Source organism: Gracilinanus agilis, chromosome 4 (assembly GCF_016433145.1).
Source record: "Gracilinanus agilis isolate LMUSP501 chromosome 4, AgileGrace, whole genome shotgun sequence".
Classification (NCBI taxonomy): domain Eukaryota; kingdom Metazoa; phylum Chordata; class Mammalia; order Didelphimorphia; family Didelphidae; genus Gracilinanus; species Gracilinanus agilis.
The window spans coordinates 21,634,993-21,655,919 of NC_058133.1; the positions used below are offsets into that span (position 1 = coordinate 21,634,993).

Sequence of the window (20,927 nt, forward strand, 5' to 3'; positions counted from 1 at the left end):
AAGGATGCAGGAGATAGCCTGATCATGGGAAAGGAGAGGGAGGGCTCAGGCTATTCTGAAGACTGAAAAAAAAAGACAAGACAACCACAGAAGACAAGCTGGCTTTAGTTTGGTATTGATTATTGGGAGAAAGGAGGGTTTGTGGTTTGTTTGAGGGTTGGAAATGGAAGGTTAGAGTTATTTTTTATGACTTTGAGAGGAGTTTAAAGGATTGTTTGTTCGGTCTCTGTCTCTGTGTCTATTTTTCTCCTTTTCTTTCCCTAGAGATGGGCTTAAAGGTGAATTTAAACTGACTCTTGCTCTCTGTGTCTCTAGAAAGATGCATGCTTTTCTTTCTCCAGATTTCTCACTTTTTCTGAGAATTGAGTGACCAAGAGAATCTTCATCTCTGTCTAACCAGAACCTTCAAACATATCCCAGCAAGACCAGCTCAAAGGGACAGGGAAAGAACTGTCTTCATTCCTAGAGGTATGTACCCTGCAAGTCATTGCATCTTTCTACAATAGTTTCCCTTTTTATTTAAATTTATTTATTTGTTGGTTACATTAAAATTCCTGGTTAGGGGAGCAGCTGCGTAATTCAGTGGATTGAGAGCCAGGCCTAGAGACAGGAGGTCCTAGGTTCAAATCTGGCCTGAGACACTTCCCAGCTGTGTGACCCTGGGTAAGTCACTTGACCCCCATTGCCTACCCTTTACCACTCTTCTGCCTTAGAGCCAATACACAGTATTGACTCCAAGATGGAAGGTAAGGGTTTAAAAAAATTCCTGGTTAGCTCACTCTTCCTTCCCCTCTCCCCTATTAGAGAAGTCAACATTTGACCAAAAAAAAAAGTTGAATGTATATATAAAACTATGTCTTCCTTATTTCTATTTATCAGTTCTTTCTTCAGAGGAAGACATACACAAGTTATTCTTCAAACAATATTTTTATTACTGTATATGATGCAGTCTTACTTCTGCTTATTTCATTTTTCATGATTTCATGTAGATCTTCCCATGGTTTTTTCCAAAATAAACCTGTTCAGCATTTCTCATGGCATAGTGGTATTCCATCACAATCATATACCACAACGTGTTTAGCCCTTCCCCAATTGATGGACATCCCTTCAATTTCCAGTTCTTTGCCACCGCAAAGAGAGCTGCTATAAATATTTGAGAGCATATAGATTCTTTTCCTTTTCCCCTGATCATCCTAGAAAATAAAACTAGTGATGGTGTTACTGGATCAAAAAGTAAACACAGCTTTATAAGTCTCTGGACATAATTCCAGAATGTTCTCCAAAATGATTGGATCTGTTCACATTTCCACCAATAGTGTAATAGTGTCCCCATTTTTCAACATCCCCTCCAACATTTGTCATTTTTCCCTTTTTTTCATTTTAGCCAATCTGATTGGTTTAAGATAATATGCTAGAGTTGTTTTGATATGCATTTCTCTAATTAATAATTATTTAGAGGGTTTTTTCATATACTTCTATATAGCTTGATTTCTTCATCCAAAAACATATCTTTTTAAACATTTATCAGCTGGGGAATAGTTTATATTCTTGTATTTTGGTAAGTTTTCTATATATTTTAGATATGAGACCTAAATTTTCCCCCCAGCTTATTGCTTTCCTTCTAATCATGGCCACATTAGTTTTATTTCTAAAAAAACTTTTCAACTTAATGTATTCAAAATTATCCATTTCACATATCACAATGCTTCTTTCTGCAATAGATTTGTTTCTATATATTCAATCAATTGATCAATCAGTCAATCAAATAAATATTAATCATGCACTTATATGCTAGGTAGTGTGTTGAACATGGGGATGCAATGAAAAATGAAAGAGTCCCTGCTTTTAAGAAGCTCACAGTCTAGTGGTGGAGACAACATGAAACAACTATGAACACACAAGCTGTATATAGGATTAATAGGAAATTATCGGTGGAAGGAAGACATTAGAATTAAGAGAGATTTGGGAAAGATTCCCTGTAGAAGCTGGGATTGAAGGAAGCCAAGAGGCAGAAATGAAGAAGAGATTTCTAAGAATGAGGAATAACTGGTGAAATTGCTTAGAATCAGGAGATTGAGTGTCTTCATTGAGAAACAGTGAGGAGGCTACTGTCACTGCATGGAAGAATATGTGGGTGGGAGGGAGAGGAGATAAAAAGTTTAGGAAGACTGGAAAGTAATGGGGAGAAGGCATTAGGTTGTGAAGAGTTTTGAATGACAAATAAAGAATTTTGTATTTGATTATGGAGGTGATAAGGAGCCATTGGAGTTTATTGAATAGAAAGTTTAAACATTGTTGGACCAGTCCTCTAGGCAATTGAATGGAGGATGGACTGGAGTCCATGGTGAAAGACTTGTGACAGGTTGACCAACCAACAGACTGTTGCTATTACAACAGTCCAGGTATAAGTGACCAAGATGGTGGCAGCGTCAAAGGAGAGAAGAGGATGTATTCAAAAGATGTTATAATGACAAAATGGAAAGGCTTTGGTAATAGACTCTATATGGGGGGAACAAGTGAAAAGTGGGGAGTCAAGGACGCTTTGAACCCAGGCGACTTACTGAGAGTATGCTGTTGCCCTCAATCAAAAGGAAAAGGTTGAGAGGGGAAAGATGATGAGTTCAGTTTGGGGCGTTTTGAGATCATTATCAAGAATATAATCATTAAGAATCAGCTAGGTTGCTCAGTAGGTGGGGAACCAGGTCTAAAAATGGGAGGTCCTGTATTCAAATCTGACCTCGGACACTTCCTAGCTGTGTAACCTTTGGCAAGTCATGTAATTCCCATTGCGTAGTCTTTACTACTTTTCTTCCTTGAAACATTTTGATTCTAGGATGGAAGATAAGGGTTGAAAAAAAAAAGAATAAAATAGTTAGATCTCTTAAGGGGATGGTCTATCAGTGTTTCTGTGTGATAGTTTTATCTACGTCTATACAGATATAAATACATTCACATTGAAGCATATATATATATATATGCATATATATATAGTATATACATATGTGTGTGAGAGTTTGTATTTTATTTATACATATGTGTGTATATAAGTGTGTTTATATTATATATACATACACATGTGTGTATATATGTATATATAAATACAGATATATTTATTGCTTTTCAGTTGTGTCCAACTTTTCCTGATCCTATTTGGAATTTTCCCGGCAAAGATACTGGATCGGTTTGCTATTTTGTTCTCCAGCTCATTTTACAGATGAGGAAACTGAGAAAAATACGGTTTAGTGACTGGTCCAGGGTCACACAGCTAAGATCCTGGAGTAGTTTGACATTTTATTCTCCAACTCGTTTTACAGATGAGGAAACTGAGAAATATAGGGTTTAGTGACTTGTCTAGGATCACACTGCTAATGTCTAAGACTGGGTTTTAACTCAGGTCTTCCTCACATTAAGCCCAGAACACTATCTCCTGGGCCACCTACATATATGTATGTGTAATAGATACTGCATATGCAAAATGATCTGAGTTCAGAACTGAACTAGAAAAAAAAAAGATGTTAGACTGCCCTGAGAAACTGCCAATTTTTTTCAGTGACCACTAGTTTCTCCTTCCAACAAAGGTCCATGTTCTTAATGTTAATTATATAATGACAATTTTCTGGGAGGCCTTAAGAGATTCAGTGATTTACTCAAAAGTCATACAGGTTGTAGGGGTCAGTTATAGGATTTGAATTCAGGTCCTCTTCATGGCTTGTGCTCATGGCATTGTACCACGTTGATTTTACCAGAGTCATAGGGTTCTGAGGGACTGGTGGGATCATCTAGTTCAGTGATGGCAAACCTATGGCACAGGTGCCAAAGATGGCACGCAGGGCTCTCTCTGTGGGCATGCAACCACCCCTACCCTAGTATATTATTAGAAAGTCAGAGGGGACTTGGGCAGAGCTGCTCCCCTCCCCCCTCCACTGTACCTGATGCCATTTTTTACATCATCCACAGCTCTGCCCAGCAGCCCAATGGGAGCACTTCCTCCCTCCCCATGTGGAGTAAAAGGTGGTGGTGGGGGCTGCATGCCCAGCTCTCAGTAGGGGGGGAGGGGCATGGCACATGGTCTGAGTGTGGGGTTGGGGAGGGATCAGGCACTCCATCTTTAAAAGGTTCACTATCACTGATCTAGTCAAACTCACTTCATTTTTAAAATGAAAAACTCTGAGGATGAGAAAAAAAAGTTAAGTGACTTTCCCAAAGTTATATTGTCATAGAGCAGAAATGAGATTTGATTCAAGGTCCAAATCTTGGCTCCAAATCCTTGGTTCTTCACATTTTGCAACACTCCTAAGGGAGCAAGATTGAGGGATTCCTTTTTCTTTAGTGATCATGTAATCTAGCAAGGCTACTTCCTCTGCCATACAGGGGAGGTGTCATTAATATTGTTCCCTGTATGTCTGGTCTCTATGAGAGTTGTTTAAAATCATGGAACCTGGAAATCCTTGTTAGCTAAAGTCCTTTCTCAGTCTTCTGATTTGGAAGAAATGGGAAAAAATTAGCCAGTCCAACTTTCTTTGGTCCATTTTATAGATGATGAAACTGAGGCTCAGTGTTTCCAAGGTCACAAGATTTTCTTAGGAAGTAAAATGGGAGTAAGAGCTTAAGTCCAATGATTTCAAATTTGGGGTCTTCTCACTACACTACATACATCACCCTGGAAAATAATCAAAGGAAGTTTCCCATTGTTTATGTGAATATGGGAAGAATAGGTGAATAAAGGAAATTCTAAGCAGCTAGAAGGTACATGTGATTGAGTGTTGGATTCAGAGTCAGGAGGATTCCAGTCCAAATCCAACCTCAAACACTGACTAGGTATGTGACCCTGGGCAAGTTACTTAACCCCCCCTTTTCTCATATATAAAATGGGAATGATAATAATTGCATCTATCATCAATGGTTGTTGTAAGGATACAATTCGAATATACAGAAAGAGCTTTGCAAACATCATTGTATAATGTAAATATTACCAAGTATCTCAGAGGTAATATATTTGGGCTTATGGATCATAGGGACTTAGACTAGGGAAGTCCACTCTTGCCCATTATCTGTATGACCCTAGGCATCTGAAACTTAACATGTCCAAAATATGCTCCAAAGTGAATTTTTTTCATATTTTCCTCTCAACTATCTGCCCACAACTTCCCCATTCTGGTCCAGGGAATCACCATTTTTTCAATCACCCAAGTTTACAGTCCTGGAGTCATCTTCACTCTGGGCCATGCCTTGCCTGGCATACACAGTCAGTTGTCAAGTTTTGCCAATTTCAGTCCTTCAACATTTTTCCCAAGATCCTCAAGAATAGGACCTGTCTCTACTCACCACAGCTACCCTGGTCTACACTCTCATTACCTTTCACCTGGAATCATAGTAATCTCCTACTTGAATTTTTTGAATTCTGGTGTTTCTTCTCCAATCTATTCTTTACATGACCACAAACATGATATCCTTAAAAATATAAGTCTAATCATATCATGCCTTTTCTCAGGGAGCTCTAGTGGTTCCCTCTTGCCTCTAAGAAAGAATCCAAACTCCTCTATTTGACATTTAAAGCTATTTGGATTCAGGCTCCAATCTATCTTTCCAAGAAAATTCTGTTGGATTCCTCTTCACATACCCTCTGTTAAAATGACCTACTTATTGCTTATTTGCTTATTTTGCTTATATGCAACAGCCTTTCTCCCATCCCTTTACTTCTCATCATCCATCTCCCTTTCTTGGATACACTCCCTTTTCACTTTCACCTCTTGTTGTTGGCCATTTATTTTTTAGTCCTATCTGATTCTTCATGATCCCAACTGTACTTTCTTGGCAAAGATACTGGAGCAGTTTGCCCTGTCTTCTGCAGCTTGTTTTATAGATAAGAAACTTGAGGCAAGTGGTTAAGTGACTTGACCAGGGTCACTCAGCTAATAATGTCTGAGGCTGGATTTGAACTCAGGAAAAAGAATTCCGGATTCTAAATCTGGTGTTCTATCCACTATACCACCTAGCTTACTTTTTTCCTTTTTTTTTTTTACAAATTTCTATTTTATAGATGAGGAAACTGAGACAAAAAGGTTAAGTGACTTGCCTAGAGTCTACCCAACTAGTAAGTGTCTGAGGATGGTTTTGAAATCACAAAGATGGGTCTTCCTAACTCCAGGCTCAGCACACAATCTACTGTGCCACCTAGTTGCCCGTGTCTGCCATGTAGTAGGCACTTAACATGTACTTGTTGGTTTATTGATTGATTCATTTGAGAAACTGAGTGGCATATTATATAGAGTCTGCCTCCCCAATGGGGAGATCCTATTTCACCTCTTGCCTCTGACTTAGACTGGTTTTTGACCCTGAAAAAAGGCATTTTGGTCAGTCAATCAGGCATTGTGCTAAGTGTTGAGGATACAAAAACAAAAACAAAAAAAAAGGCAAAAGACAGTCCCAACCCTCATATTGCTCTAGGAGACTGTCTAAGACTATATGTTATAGATAAGGTGCCATCTTGCATGAAAGGACAACCTTCACCAGGAGATAGTTTCTAATAGCATTGAAATAACAAACCGAGTCCCTATTTTTCCCATTGCTACTCTCAGTCTGTTCATCTGCAGAATGGTGACAATATTATCTAGAACATTCATCTCACAGGATTGTTGCAAGTTTCAAATGGGATAAAATCCATGCAATGTGCCTTGCAAAACCAGAAGTGTAGAAAAAGTTCAACTGTTACAAGGATGGACTCATATTCAAGAACATTGGAGTTCAAATCTGGCCTCAGATACTTCCTTGCTTTATGACCCTGGGCAAGTCATTTAACCTTTGTCTTTCTCAGTCTCTACTTCAGTATATTGAGAATAATAATAGTACCTATCTCACACAGGATTGCTATGAGAATAAAAGTTTACAAATATATGTATATGTATATATGTATGTATACATATATATTATATGTATATACACAGAATTGTGTAAGCCTTGAAGACCTAAAGAAATATTCTTTATGAGTAGCATAATAATAAGTTATTATTTGAGGGCAAAGTGGAGGGAACCCTCAGCTCCAGCTGCTCAGAATTCTCTTTTGGAGAAGGTGGAAATGAAAAAGGCTAAAGACCTGCATGTTTTCCAAGTGTAGTAAATGTGCCCATCTTTATCTCCATCTTCTCTTAGTGGAGCGCAGTGGCGACAGGCATTCCTTCCAAAAGGAGACCATTCAGTTCCTGCCTTCAAGTAGCTTACAGTCTTGAGGATATGAGATGTGTACTCGGATAATGGTAACACAAGACATAGTGATTTGGGCTAAAAGAAAGATACAAAGAGTTAGAGGAATTCAGAAGCCAGAGAGATTGCTTCCATGGGTGGGGAATCAGGGAAAGTTCTTTGGAGAATGCATGTGTGTATGGATTATAAAACTGTGATTTTGAGCTAGTTATGTCAGAATACTGGACTAGATTTAGAGTCAGCGGCCCTATTTATTAACTATGTAAACTTCTATCTTCCTCAGTTTCCAACTCTGTAAATTAAGAGGTGTCAGTAAAATCATCCCTAAAACCTCTACTCAGTCCAATTCTGTAAGGAAGAATGGTTCAATGGGAAACACACTGGCTCTGAATCTAAGGAAATGAGATTGAATCCTACCTTGAGGACCCTGGACAAATAACTTTCCTGGACCTCAGTTTCCTCATTTAGTGGAGCGTAAAGTGAAGGTGTTGGGTGAGTTGGCAACAGAGGTCACATTCTGGCTCTAATGCCTTGATCCTGGGTAGTTGAGGAAGCTTGGTCCAACAGAGTAAAAATTTACTGTAGATATCCCTTGTGAAGTTGTGTGCCATAATGGATAAAGAGCTGCCCCCAGAGTAAGGAAGACTTGGGTTCAAATTCTACCTCAGACACTTACTAGTTAGGTGACCCTGAACAATTCATTTAACTCTTTGCCTCAGCTTCCTCATCTGTAAAATGGGACATATAAAAGCACCTACTTCCTATTAAGCTTGAAAGGACCACATGAGATGAAATTTGTGAAGCACTACATAAATGCTAGGTATTATGATTATTAGAAGAGACTGACCTCTCTTGATTGGGGGAGTTTCTGCACCAGAACCTCCCCTGCCAATGAAATCACAGGTCTGGTATAAAGAAAATATCCCCCAAAGAGATCATCCCCACAGATAGAACCAGGATTCATACAAAGGAGCATGAATATACAATACTCTAGATCAGGGGTCAGCAATGTATGGCTCTCGAGCCATATCTGCCTCTTTTGAGGGCCAGATATGGCTCTTTCTGCAGGAGCCATGAAGTCCATTTTTTTCAGGCTTTGTTACAGGAGCTGTACTGTGAGCACTGTATGGCTCTCACAAAATTACATTTTAAAAAATGTGGCGTTTATGGCTCTCACGGCCAAAAAGATTGCCGACCCTTGCTCTAGATTCATAGATGTATGGCATTGTCCCTCACTATTTCTGACCATCCCTTAAAAACTTCTTTAGAAGTTTTACTGTTCTGTGGAAGTGACCCCACACTCTCCAAGACTGTGCCAACTATTTATGAATCTTGGCTGACCTTGCCCAGACAGATAACTTTGAGGGTAGTCAAAGCTGTGATCTGTCATTCAAGGACTAGCTTAGCTCTTCAGCAAGACTGGCTGCCATCAGAGGAAGTTTAAGCCCCCTCCGCTCATTCATGTATAGCATCAACCCTGTCTTGGAAGGCTGTGGTCTGTGCCAATAAGAGGACCATTCACCTCAAAAAAATCCTGGATTCTTAAAAGAATGGAGTGTTTCTGAACCTGTGTAAAATGCAATGCTCCTGGATTTATAGTGGGTTATATAGGGGAGTAGGGGAAGAATTGTGGACTGGGAACAAAACAGGGAATGGAAAGGTCAAATTCTTTTCTCAGTTTTTTTTTAATCCTATCTTGCCAAGCATCATGGCCCACCAGAAGGAATGCTATATTTGGAGACAAAATCAATTCCTGATTTTGTTGTTTTATGCCTGTGTTACTGTTTTGGTTTGGGAAGAAGAATAACAAGCAGATGAATCAAACTGAGAAAGGGATCCTTGGGTTACCAACAATGGGCTACTTCATCAACTAGGTATCATAATAGGCATTTCTGTAGGGGGTACAGTTGTTAAATGTTGGGCTTAGAGTTAAGACAGAAGTTGAAATTCTATCTCAGACACTGGCTAGATGACTCTGAGCAAGTCCCTTAGTTTCTATAAGCCTCAGATTACTCATTTGAAAAAATGAAGAGGTTGCACTTGATGGCCTCTAGGGTCCCTTCTAGCTCCAAATCTATAACCCTGTGGAATCCAATGGCCTTCCCTCAGACATAGGATGATAGATATAGAGCAAAAAAGGAACCCTAAAGGCCATCTAGTCCATAATACTAATGAAGAAAACTGAGACCCAAAGAAGTGACTTGGGATCATAGATATGGAGCTGGAAAAGAACTCAAATTCCATGTGGTCTAACCCCATCCTTTTATAGATTCTATAATGAGGCCAAGTATCATCTCATTCTCCTTTATCTTCCTGCATTTTCTTTATATGATGTTGATATTCTTTCTTCCTAGCTTCTCTTCCACCATCACCCTGTTGGCTTCCTCATTGCTTTCTTTCACTCTTCTCTAGGTTCTTGCCATCCTGGTCTGACTGTGCCTTCTCTCATTACTAAAGTCTAGAACAGCATGATCAAACTCAAATACAAGCATATTTCTTCAGGCATGACTGAGAAAACCAGAAAATAACATCATCTGTATTGTATTTCATTTTTATTTATTTTATTTGTATTTTATTGTATTTTTATTGTGTTGTATTTTATTTTTATTTATTTTATCAAATATTTCCCAATAACATTATAATCTAGTTCAAGCCACATGGGAGGATTTTGCAGGTCACTAGCTCAAAGTTTTCCCCCTCTTGTCTAGAACATATCAGGCTACTTACCAGTTCAAGACTGACTGCTTGCTCTGGATTTATCCACCAGGGTCTTTCAGGAGAGAGCCTAGAAGAAATTTCTTCTAGAGAAGATGGAGAGATGGCATCAGTGGCCCCTGAAGCTATTTCTTCTCTGTACTGTGTTGGCTTGTCTCCATTTTTACAACTCCAGGTAAGCAACTCATAAAGCTGTGCTCCCAATCAATAATATGACAGGAGATGGAATTCTGCACAATGCTGACCAGCTTGTGGCTGTTGGGATAGTGAATAAGGGCTGTCTCGTTGAGCTATTTGTGTGTATCTGATGAAATAACATCGGCGGCTCCATTTCCATTCCGCTGGCACTGAGCCACTGCCTTTGACAAAAATTCCAGAGAGAAACTGACATGTTTAAAGGTATTTTGTCATGTCAAGAAGAATAGGACTCCCTTTTTTCAGCCCCTTAGAACAAAGCTCTAATGTAATCTCTGTGCAAAGGAAGGCTTATTATGGATGATAAAGAAAAGGGAATTCAGCTGAAATGACTTAGATCTTTAACAATGACCAGCACTACCTGCTAATCAGCTGACATTCCTCAATAGTGATCAGATCTTAAGCTCCATCTAGCTTTCTCTTCCTTTCCTCCTTCCCTCCCTCTCTGTAGTCTAACTGTCCCATTTTGTGTCTCTGTCTCCCTGTGTCATTGTCTTTTTTCTTCTCTCTCTGTCTCTGTCTCTCCTTGCCCCTTCTATTTCTCACATGCTTTCTCTCTGTCTGTCACACACACACACACACACACACACACACACACAGTCACACAAAAAGGCCTCACACACTCATCTTCCAAGGGTTCACAAAGTTGCTGCTGCCTGAGAGATGAGAGTAGAGCAGCTTTGTTTATATGTTCTCAGGTCAGAACTGGAAGGCAGCAGCAGGGATTCCAAATTAGGGCATCACCCCTCTAGATGATGATATTTCCACTGTCTTCTGCCCTGGTGAAACCATATGAGTTAGATCTTTAACAATGACCAGAACTACCTGCTAATCAGCCAATAATTCTCAATAGAGAAATCACAGTAAACTTTCAGCCTAATATTTTACCAGGCCTATCAACATACAAGAGAATGTCCAGCATGAATTTATTTTAAAATTTATTTCATTATTTTTTTTTAATTTTGTTTTTTAGAAAAATTTTCCATGGTTACATGATTCATGTTTTTACTTTCCCCTTCACCCCCCCTTAAACTCCCCCCATAGCCAATATGCATTCCCACTGGTTTTAACATGTGTCATCAATCAAGACTTATTTCCATATTATTAATAGATGCATTTGGTGCAGTCTTTTTGAGTCTATATCCCCAATCATGTCCACATCAACCCATGTGTTCAAGCAGTTGTTTTTCTTCTGTGTTTCTTCTGTAGTTTTTACTCTGCATGTGGGTAGCATTCTTAATCCATAAATCCCTCAGAATAGTCCTGGGTCATTGCTTTGCTGCTAGTACAGAAGTCCATTACATTCTATTTTACCACGTTGTATCAGTCTCTGTGTACAATGTTCTTCTGGCTCTGCTCCTTTCACTCTGCATCAATTCCTGGAGGTCTTTCCAGTTCACATGGAATTCCTCTAGTTTATTATTCCTTTGAGCAAAATAGTATTGCATCACCAGCATATACCACAATTTGTTCAGCCATTCCCCAATTGAAGGACATACCCTTGTTCACAAATTGACCATATCAACAAGCAAACCAACAAAAACCACATGATCATCTCAATAGATGCTGAAAAAGCCTTTGACAAAATACAGCATCCATTCCTATTGAAAACACTAGAGAATATAGGAATAGAAGGCCCTTTCCTAAAAATAATAAACAGCATATATCTAAAACCATCAACAAGCATCATATGCAATGAGGACAAATTAGAAGCCTTCCCAGTAAGATCAGGAGTGAAACAAGGATGCCCATTATCACCTCAATTATTTAATATTGTATTAGAAACACTAGCAGTACCAATTAGAGAAGAAAAAGAAATTGAAGGTATTAAAATAGGCAATGAGGAGGCCAAGCTATCACTCTTTGCAGATGATATGATGGCCTACTTAAAAAATCCTAGAGAATCAATTAAAAAGCTAGTAGAAATAATCAACAACTTTAGCAAGTTGCAAGATACAAAATAAAAGCACATAAATCATCAGCATTTCTATATATTTCCAGCATGAATTTAGAGTGACTTTAGGATCACCCCAAGAACAGGGGGAGCAAGTGATAAAAAGACTAAATACCCTATCAGCTGAAGATCAGTTGACAGAATGGGGATATTCAGGCTGAAAAGGACATATATTTTGTCAAGGAAGTAATGAAGTTCATGATAAAATCTCTTCAACTTTCTGAAGGACTGGCTTTTAGAAGGGAGATTGGCCTTATTGTGCTTGGTCAAAGAGGATAGTACAAAGAATCATGGACTATGTCCAAGCCATTCTGTTCATCCTCTAGCCTTCCCCTCTTCTCACAGGAACCCCTCAAATGTGGACACTGTGTCTTTATATAATATTGATGACCCCAGATTCCCACCTTTGTGACTTTGTGACAGAATCCCACTTCTTCTGTGACCTTAGGCAAGTCACTCACTTCTCAGTGCCCTAAGTACCACTCTCAGATCATAAGTTGCAGAGGTGGTACAGCCCTACTTGGGGAAGGAGTTTCCTCATCAGGGAATTCCTTATCTCAATGAAGTCTTACATCTAATTCCAATGTGCATCCTCACTGGGCACATAATAAATACTTATGAAATCAGGTCAAAACAAGTTGCATTTAACCCAGTCAAACTCTTCCAAAGAAAAACAGGCAGACAGGTCTGTTCATAAAAGGAAAGAGAGAACCTAGCTGTAAGACAAATGGGGCAGGGCAGCAAAGTTGTTGTGTCAGGGCATACTGATGCTACATACAGATAAATCCTCCAGCAGCATCCCTCTATTGAATTTGATGACTCATCATTTGCTGCTGAACCGGATCCTGCTACAGAAGGTGGAGCTCTCCATCTTTATTTTTAAAGACCTCACATTTACAAGAGAGGCACAATTGCAAGAGCTCAAGCCTTTCCCAAGGCCTCTTCATTCTATTCTCTCTATTACTTTCTATCCCCTTCTATTATAATCTCTCTATTTCTTATTTCTAATTTAGCCTGCATATAGGTTGGTTGTACATAACTGTTTGCTTGTTTCCTCCATTTTTGTGATTGTGAGCTCCTGGGGGGCAGGAACAAGCTTTTGCTCCTTTTTCTATCCCCAGAATTTGGCAAACACCTGAAACAAAATAGATGTCCACACAAAATGCCCAACAGATAGTTGTTCAACCTTTACTTGAAGACTTTCAATAAAAGAAAATCCACCATCCCCTGAGATGGTCCAACCTTATTTTGGACATTATTAGGAGATCTATTCTGTGCATAAGTGGTACAAGAGAGCGATTGAGCTCCCTTCCAAACCTCCAATTTCACGATGTTGTATCTCATGATCACTTTTCAATCATTTTAAGAGTTTATGATCATATATGTAAAACTTTGTCATTTGGGTGAAAGTTTAGATTTGTCCCACCTGGTCTGAAGAATAAAGTTTTTGGAAGAAATATCTTTCCAATGATCAGGGAAGTCCCATTGTGGGTTGGGGTACCCAGAGGCAGCTGTGATCTCTCAGGCATTGAAGGTCTTCAAATGATGATGACATCAGGTATGTAGGTGAGACCATTCTTAGGGAGGTACAAATTGGGAAAGCTTGTGGCTGAATTCCCTTCCAGTTCTGCAAAATTCTGCAGTTCTTTGATTTCCATTTCACAAAGAGAGAAACTGAGACTCAGAAGGCTAAATGATTCACTTAAGGTAACCCAGCCAGAAATGGGTAGAATCTACCCTTGACTGTGGCTACAGGATCTTTTGATGCCACATCAAGGACCCTGCTTCTATACCATGCCTCGTTACAGTCCTCTCCAATATGAATTTTGTTGTCTTAATATACTATTAAAAATCTTATAAAATACAATTGCCATAATCTACTATTTATCCAGCTGATTACCTCATTATTTGGCCACCTCTGTAATGAAAATTTAGTTGCAAAAATGAAGAAACCTTATAATTAGAGGGATTTTTACAATTTTCTTTTTGCAAATGATTATCTATTCCATTAAAAATATTTCCAAATCACAGTGAGGAAAATAATTGTGTGTCCTAATAGAGTATGCTGATATTATTATCCACCCATTCTCAGCAATAGCCACTGAGCTGAGATAGGACAAAACAACTTACATTTCCTGCTATAAAGACAATCCATCTGCTTTGTAATTAAAGGCAGCAGTGAGATTGAGCATTAGGGTTTCCTGCTGCTATTTACAATATAGGATTGGAAAGGGGGATGGGGAACAAATCAGAGATAATACCATTTTGTTAAACCGCTATAGATTCCTGGGTAAAAACAGTGCTCTAAAGACAGAACTGATCAACACTGTTTCTTTTCTGTTCTTTTTTTTAAACCCTCACCTTCCATCTTAGAATCAATCCTGTGTATCGGTTCCAAGGTAGAAGAGTGGTAAGGGCTAGGCAACAGGGGTTAAGTGACTTGCCCAGGATCACACAGATAAGAAGTGTCTGAGGCCAGATTTGAACCTAGAACCTCCCATCTCTAAGCCTGTCTCTCAATCCATTAAGCCACCCAGCTGCCTCCTTGACATTGTTTCTGAAATAATCTTAGGTCCCCAAAATTAGAACTAGAAGGAACTTTAGACATTGTCTGACACAGCACAACACAGAATTTCAGAGTTGGAAAAGATCTCAGTGGACATCAAGGCCAAACTCTGCCTGATTCTGCCCAGTTAATTTCCATTCAGCTTCTGCTGATGGAGAGACCACCACCTCCTAGAGTGGCCCATTTGACTTGGAAAGAGTCCCAATTGTGTGGCCCGTTTTCTTATATGGACTTGAAATCACCTCTCTGAAATGTGCCTGTTTCCCCCGGCCACTCCCCATTGACCTCAAGTCAAGGAAAACAAGTTGCATCCCTTTTCAAGGTGACAGATCTTTGAATACTTGAAGACAGCCATCATGTCCCGAATCTCTATTTCATTTGGCTCCTTTAACAGATGAGACAGATGAAACCGAGATGCAGATGGGTTAATTGACAGTCATTTCAGAGCAACCCAGTAGAGAATCATGGTGTTATAGTACTACTAATTAGAATGTTTATGTCTATCAATGAATCATTCAATCAGGAAATATTTATTAAATACCTACTATGTGCCAGTGATTGTTAGACATTCTAGATACATAGATTTTAAATAATGCAATCCTTGCCTTTAAGGAGCTTACAAATTAGATGAGAAAAATGTCAACATCTATACAAACAAACTACACCCAAGATAATCCACTGGGATCTAGTGGCCACTAATGGCAGGAACTAGGCAGTCAAAAAAGACTCACTGTAGAAAGAAGGTACAATTTTGAACTAAGCCTTAAAGAAAATTAAGAATTCTCTAGTGGTCTTGGAGTTTTAAAGTACTTTTACACACCATCCAAGTTTCTGGGGGTTCTAGTGGATAGAGTACTAAGACCAGAGTGAAAAGATGTGAATTCCTATCCTATCTCAGGCACTTGACAGCTATGGGACCCCAGGCAAGGACTTTGTTGTGCCTCAATTTCCCCATTCATAAAGTAAGGGGGTTGGATATGTGGCTTCCAAAATGCCTCCCAAAATCCTTATGATCTTGTGAACTATATGTGGGAGGTCAAGCAAGGACAAGACGTCCCAAAAGTTTTGGTATATTTTTCAGCTATTAAAGTTTAAAACTGCTCCAAGACTTTGGGGACTTCTTGGAATATTGTAATCCAATCACTCCTTTTTCCCTTTTAAATGTAGCAAAAAGGATCTGGACTAGCTGCATTAAGGCACTTCACCTTAATCCTCAGTTTCCTTCTCTTCAAGAAACATGAGCTGGGATTATCACTGGTGATTTCCCAAAGGTTCTCTGACCTTTAGTTAAGACCCAGTTTTATGAGACAATTGATCTTTGCTCGTCTCTTGGGGAGTTCTGTACCAGATTTCAGGGTTCTTTATATTTCTCCCATTTAGGACTCTTGCCAAGTGAGACCATATTGTTAATGACCTTGTCTGAAATCACACCTAGAGTAATTTGAGCAGTAAAGCTTGGGTGAAGCTGCTTCTTTTAATGACTTAATTTGGGACTCTGGGATGGAATAAAGCATATATCAGGGAGGTTTAAGTGGAGTCAACCATGGGCTCATAGACCCTAGGCTCCTCTACCCAGGACCATGAAATTCTTTTGGCTTTATATAACCTTGCTTTTGGAACTCGGAGAATTAGAAGCTAAAGTTTTCAGTTTCATTCGCGAGCCTAGAATCATAGAATATCAGAACTGAGTGACTGTAACACAATAAATGTGATGCTAGGATGGGACTTTAAGGAATAGATAGTTAGAAATGGAAATGCCAGGACAGAGAGATAACTTAGAACAGTGATGGCGAACCTTTCAGAGACCACATGCTGTGCCCTGTCCCCAGATTCTATGCCTTGCCCCTCCCCCCTCATATTGCATGCACTGCCTCTCTGAGACTGAGTGCCCCCCTGCTGCCTTACTTTAGACAGGGGAGGGAAAAATGGAGGGACGTGGCCTGAGTGCTCGGCTCAGGGGAGGGAGTAAGTGCAACGGGACAGGAAAGTGTAATGGAGAGGTGGAAAGGAACAGCTCCAATGGAGTCCCTCTGCCTTTCTAGTAACTAACTCTTCTGGGAATGGGGTGTATGCCCGCCAAGAAGTCTCTGTGTGCCATATTTGGCACATGTACCATAAGTTCACCATCATGACCTTAGAACATAAAGTATCAGAGTTGGGAGTGACCTTATAGCAAAGCATGTTGGAAATTAAGAGGACCTTAGTACAAATAATGTCAGCTCTGGAATAGACTCTGAAGATAATTTTTAGCCAATTCCTTCTCATTTTACAGATGGAGAAACTGAGGCTCAAATAGGAGGGATTATTTTGTCCAATAGAATACTAGCCTTGAGGTTTATCGTAAAATGTTAGAACGGCAATGTGGTTTAGGCTTATTCAAGTCCTTCATTTTTCAAAGTGGCCAGCTTAAATTTAGCTATGTTCAAGGAAGACTTGGCAGACCCAGGACATTAAATGTGTGTGTGTGTGGGGGGGGCAGATGTGAATAAAATCAGAGTCTAAGTTGTTGTAAACTCAAGAATGGTTCTAACAAGGCATAATTAAATTATGAAAGATAGAAGGAAAAAATACAATAAAATGGGAGGTATATCTATATGTATGTATGTGTGTTTATATGTGTGTGTACTATGGATTGGAACTATGGCATAGCTGGATATTGTCTTTCAGAGTGGATTACTGCTCAGCTGAGTTGCCTATTAACAAAGTTAGTAGTCTGTGGTCTCCTTTCAATTAAGTAAACCAAAGTGGCAGCACTGCATGCTCTATTCTCTTGAAGGGACCTAAGCCTTAATGCTGAAAACATAGTTTAGATAACATCCTATTCTACCTATACAATAAAGCCTTCCTGTGTCCATGATTTCCTGAACAAAGAAGTGGGAGCCTCCAAGACTTACAAGTCTTTCTTATCATCAGATGAACTATTCTGATATATTGTTTGAAAATTATAATCCTAAAACTCTTCATAAATATTTGGCTATCAAATGGGCTATAGAATAAGCAAAGGGTGGAGATTGCACACTGACATATTCCAGCTCAATATCAGGATAAACTTCCCCAAAATTAGAGATTATCTCCTTAGTGGTGCCATCTCATTCTAGGAATTCAAGCACAGGTTGAATGACCTTGTGTTGGGTATATTGAAAGTGGAACATATGACTATTGCCCCACAAGGCAATAGGAAAGGAAGTACAGTGGGTTGAAGAGCCTTTGATAACACAATATAGTAGAAGGAGCTCTGGAATTACTGTAATTGTAATGCTTATTCTGCCATTAAATTATTGAGTAACCTTATGTGAGTCATTTCCATTCTCTTCCCAGTGAGTTTGCTCCTGGAAAGCAACAGATTAGATGATTTTTAAAGTCTCCTCTGGGTTTAGAAATCTTCAAGTTCTATTCCTATATGTAGCATAGTAAGTTTGCTGCTATCATAAGATGAGGAACTACAAGAGACTTGAGACATCTGGTATCAAATTCACAGTTCTAAATAAAAATTACAATACAATACAGATAATGCTAATTTGTGGTTTTCTAAGAGCTGTCAGGAATCCATTTTCAATTAAGTTTTACACTATTGCTCTATCCTCTTCTTTCACATGAAGTACATAGTCATGGCAAATTCTTCCAACTTCCCAAAGCACTGGAAAGCTGGCTTCTCAGAAGGTGATTACTCCAGGATCTAGGCATGACCCAGAAGAGTTTAAGAATGGTTTCTCTGCTATTATAGCTCACAAGCCTTCCCATTGATGGCCATTTGATAACAATTAGCTAGTTAATCTCAATTAGCTTTTAGAAAAGAGTATTTACTAATGTAACATAGTAAAAACAGATGATACAAAACTTCCCCTCACACCACAAAATAGTTATACACTGTTTCATGTATAGAGTCCAGTGAAAAGTGGGTTCAAGCTCAGAGCAAATGAGTAGAAGGGTAACTCAGCTCCTGGAAATCCTTTTGCTGGAGTCCTCAACATATTTCTCCTTAGATGTAGTCACTTTCTGCTGATCCTCATGGAATCTTGACACGCTTCTTCCTAGCTGCATCTAGTTTGTCCTTAGCTTCTGATGTAGACACTGCTGCCAAGCATTGCTGTTTTAGGGAAATTCCGAGTTATCTATGAAAAGTCCAAGTCTTTTTCTGGTAAAGAGAAATAGGTGTACAGAAACTCTATTAGTCCCTTCTTCCACCACCCCCATCCCCTTAAGCATATCCTTTTATTGGCTATATCTGAAGTGTTGGGTACCAAACCTGGCTTGCTATATATGAAATCCATAGAATGAGGCTGACTTCCTTCAGTCAATACCCTCTATGAAGTGTCATTTGATTTCATCCAATGACTTAGCATCCTTCCAAACTGATTAATTGGGTTCTTTCAATCCAGATGAATGCCCTTTTCTGATTGACCGATTCAGTGGAGCTATCTAGACCTTGTTCATTGATAACAACAATAAATAGCATTTATATAGCACCAAGATTTACTAAATAGGTTACAAATATCATTTTTTACTCCAACTTTTTGTTCTTTAATTTTCATTTTTTTCATTTTTTTCTTTCATTTTTTTATTGACATTCAAAACCCACTTCCATATTGGTCATTGCTGTAAGAGCACACTCATATAAAACTGAAAACCCAAAATAAAACCATAAATACACTGAAGTGAGACTTCAACACTTCTTTCTCTGAAGGTGGATAGTATTCTCCATCATAAGTATTTCAGGATTTTCTCAGATCAGTGCATTTCTGGGAATAGCTAAGTTTTCACAGATAAATCATCCAATATTGCTTTTACTATGGATAGTGTTCGCCCAGTTCTTCTTATTTCACTCTGCATCAGTTCCTGCAGATCTTTCCAGTTTTTTTCTGAAATCATCTTGTTTATCATTTCTTATAACACAATGGTATTCTATTACCAACATGTACCACAATTTGTTCAGCCATTCGCCACTTGATGGGCATCCCCTCAATTTCTAATTCTTTGCCACCACAAAAAGGGCAGCTATTAATATTTTTGTACAAGTAGGTCCTTTTGCCCTTTTTAACAAATATCACTTCATTTGATATTCACAATAACTGTGAGAGACAGGTGCTATTATTATTATCCTCATTTTATAAGTGAGAACATTTACCCAGAGTAACTTGCCCCGCAGTCATATAATTAGAAAGTATACAAACCTAGATTTAAACTCAAGCTTTTTCAGGACAGCTAGGTGGTGGTAATGGATAGAACACCAGGCTTGGAATCAGGAAGACTCATCATCATGAGTTCAAATCTTGCCTTAGATGTGTAATAGCTGTATGACCCTGACCAAGTCACTTAGTTATGTTTGCCTCGGTTCTTTATTTTTAAAAATGAACTGGAGAAGGCAATGGCAAACCAATCCAGTATCTTTGACAAGAATACCCCAAAACGGGGTCACAAATAGTTGGACACCACTGAAATGATTCCACTTCCTGGAACGAGTCCTGGGGCTCTACCTACCCATCAATTTGCCTTTAGGGCATGCCTTTGATCAATTCATTCAATTGAAAAGTCCTATAATTTTTGAAGACTATAGATATTGAGGAGCGTCTAAGACATTACTTTTAATTATGGGTGAAATTAAAGTCAGAAATTGGTCTCAAATCCTACATTTCTTGCTTACTTGATGTGTGACCATGAGCTCTCCACTTATCCCAAGGTTTTTTCTTCTGTAATATGAAGATGATAATACCTGTAATATCTATCTCATGGAAATTCTTCTCGAATGAACCTTTAAGTATTTAGGTCACTTTGAAAAGTTTAACTTTTAAATCTGCCTAAATGCCAGCAATTATGATTCTATTGTATAGATTACTTGAAGAGATAGCATAGGACAATGGAAAGAACCCTAAAGTTGAAGTCAGATCTCTATGGTTATACTGACATGAGTCAGGGTAAGTCCCTTGACCTTAATGGGCCTCAGTTAGTTCATCTGGGAAATGAGAGGCCCAGGATGAGGTTGAAACAATCCAAAGATCCTAACTTCCTTCTCTTTTGCCTCCTTTTTAGATGTGAAAGGAAACTTTTTGGAGACTCGATAAACAAGGGGAACATTACCAATGGCAGACGGATCTACAACCAAATAGGGATACCCAAACCCATAGACTGCCTTGTCTCCAGCTGGTCACACTGGAGTCTGTGTGATCCCTGTGAGAAAAAGCGAGTGAGTATCCACCAGCTTCAAAGACTGAGGTTTTAACCCATTGCCTTCAAGGAAGGAAGGAAGGAAGGAAGGAAGGAAGGAAGGAAGGAAGGGAGGGAGGGAGGGAGGGAGGGAGG

General features: G+C 39.0%; 1 protein-coding gene across 1 annotated transcript in view; it reads left to right on the forward strand.

The window, feature by feature from the left end:
* The window catches only part of C8B (complement C8 beta chain), a 78,740-nt gene that overhangs the window by 23,614 nt on the left and 34,199 nt on the right, over positions 1–20,927 (forward strand). The window contains exon 4 of the mRNA XM_044674783.1: positions 20,658–20,811. Coding sequence (XP_044530718.1) covers positions 20,658–20,811 — 154 coding nt within the window. The remainder of the gene's footprint in view (positions 1–20,657; positions 20,812–20,927) is intronic.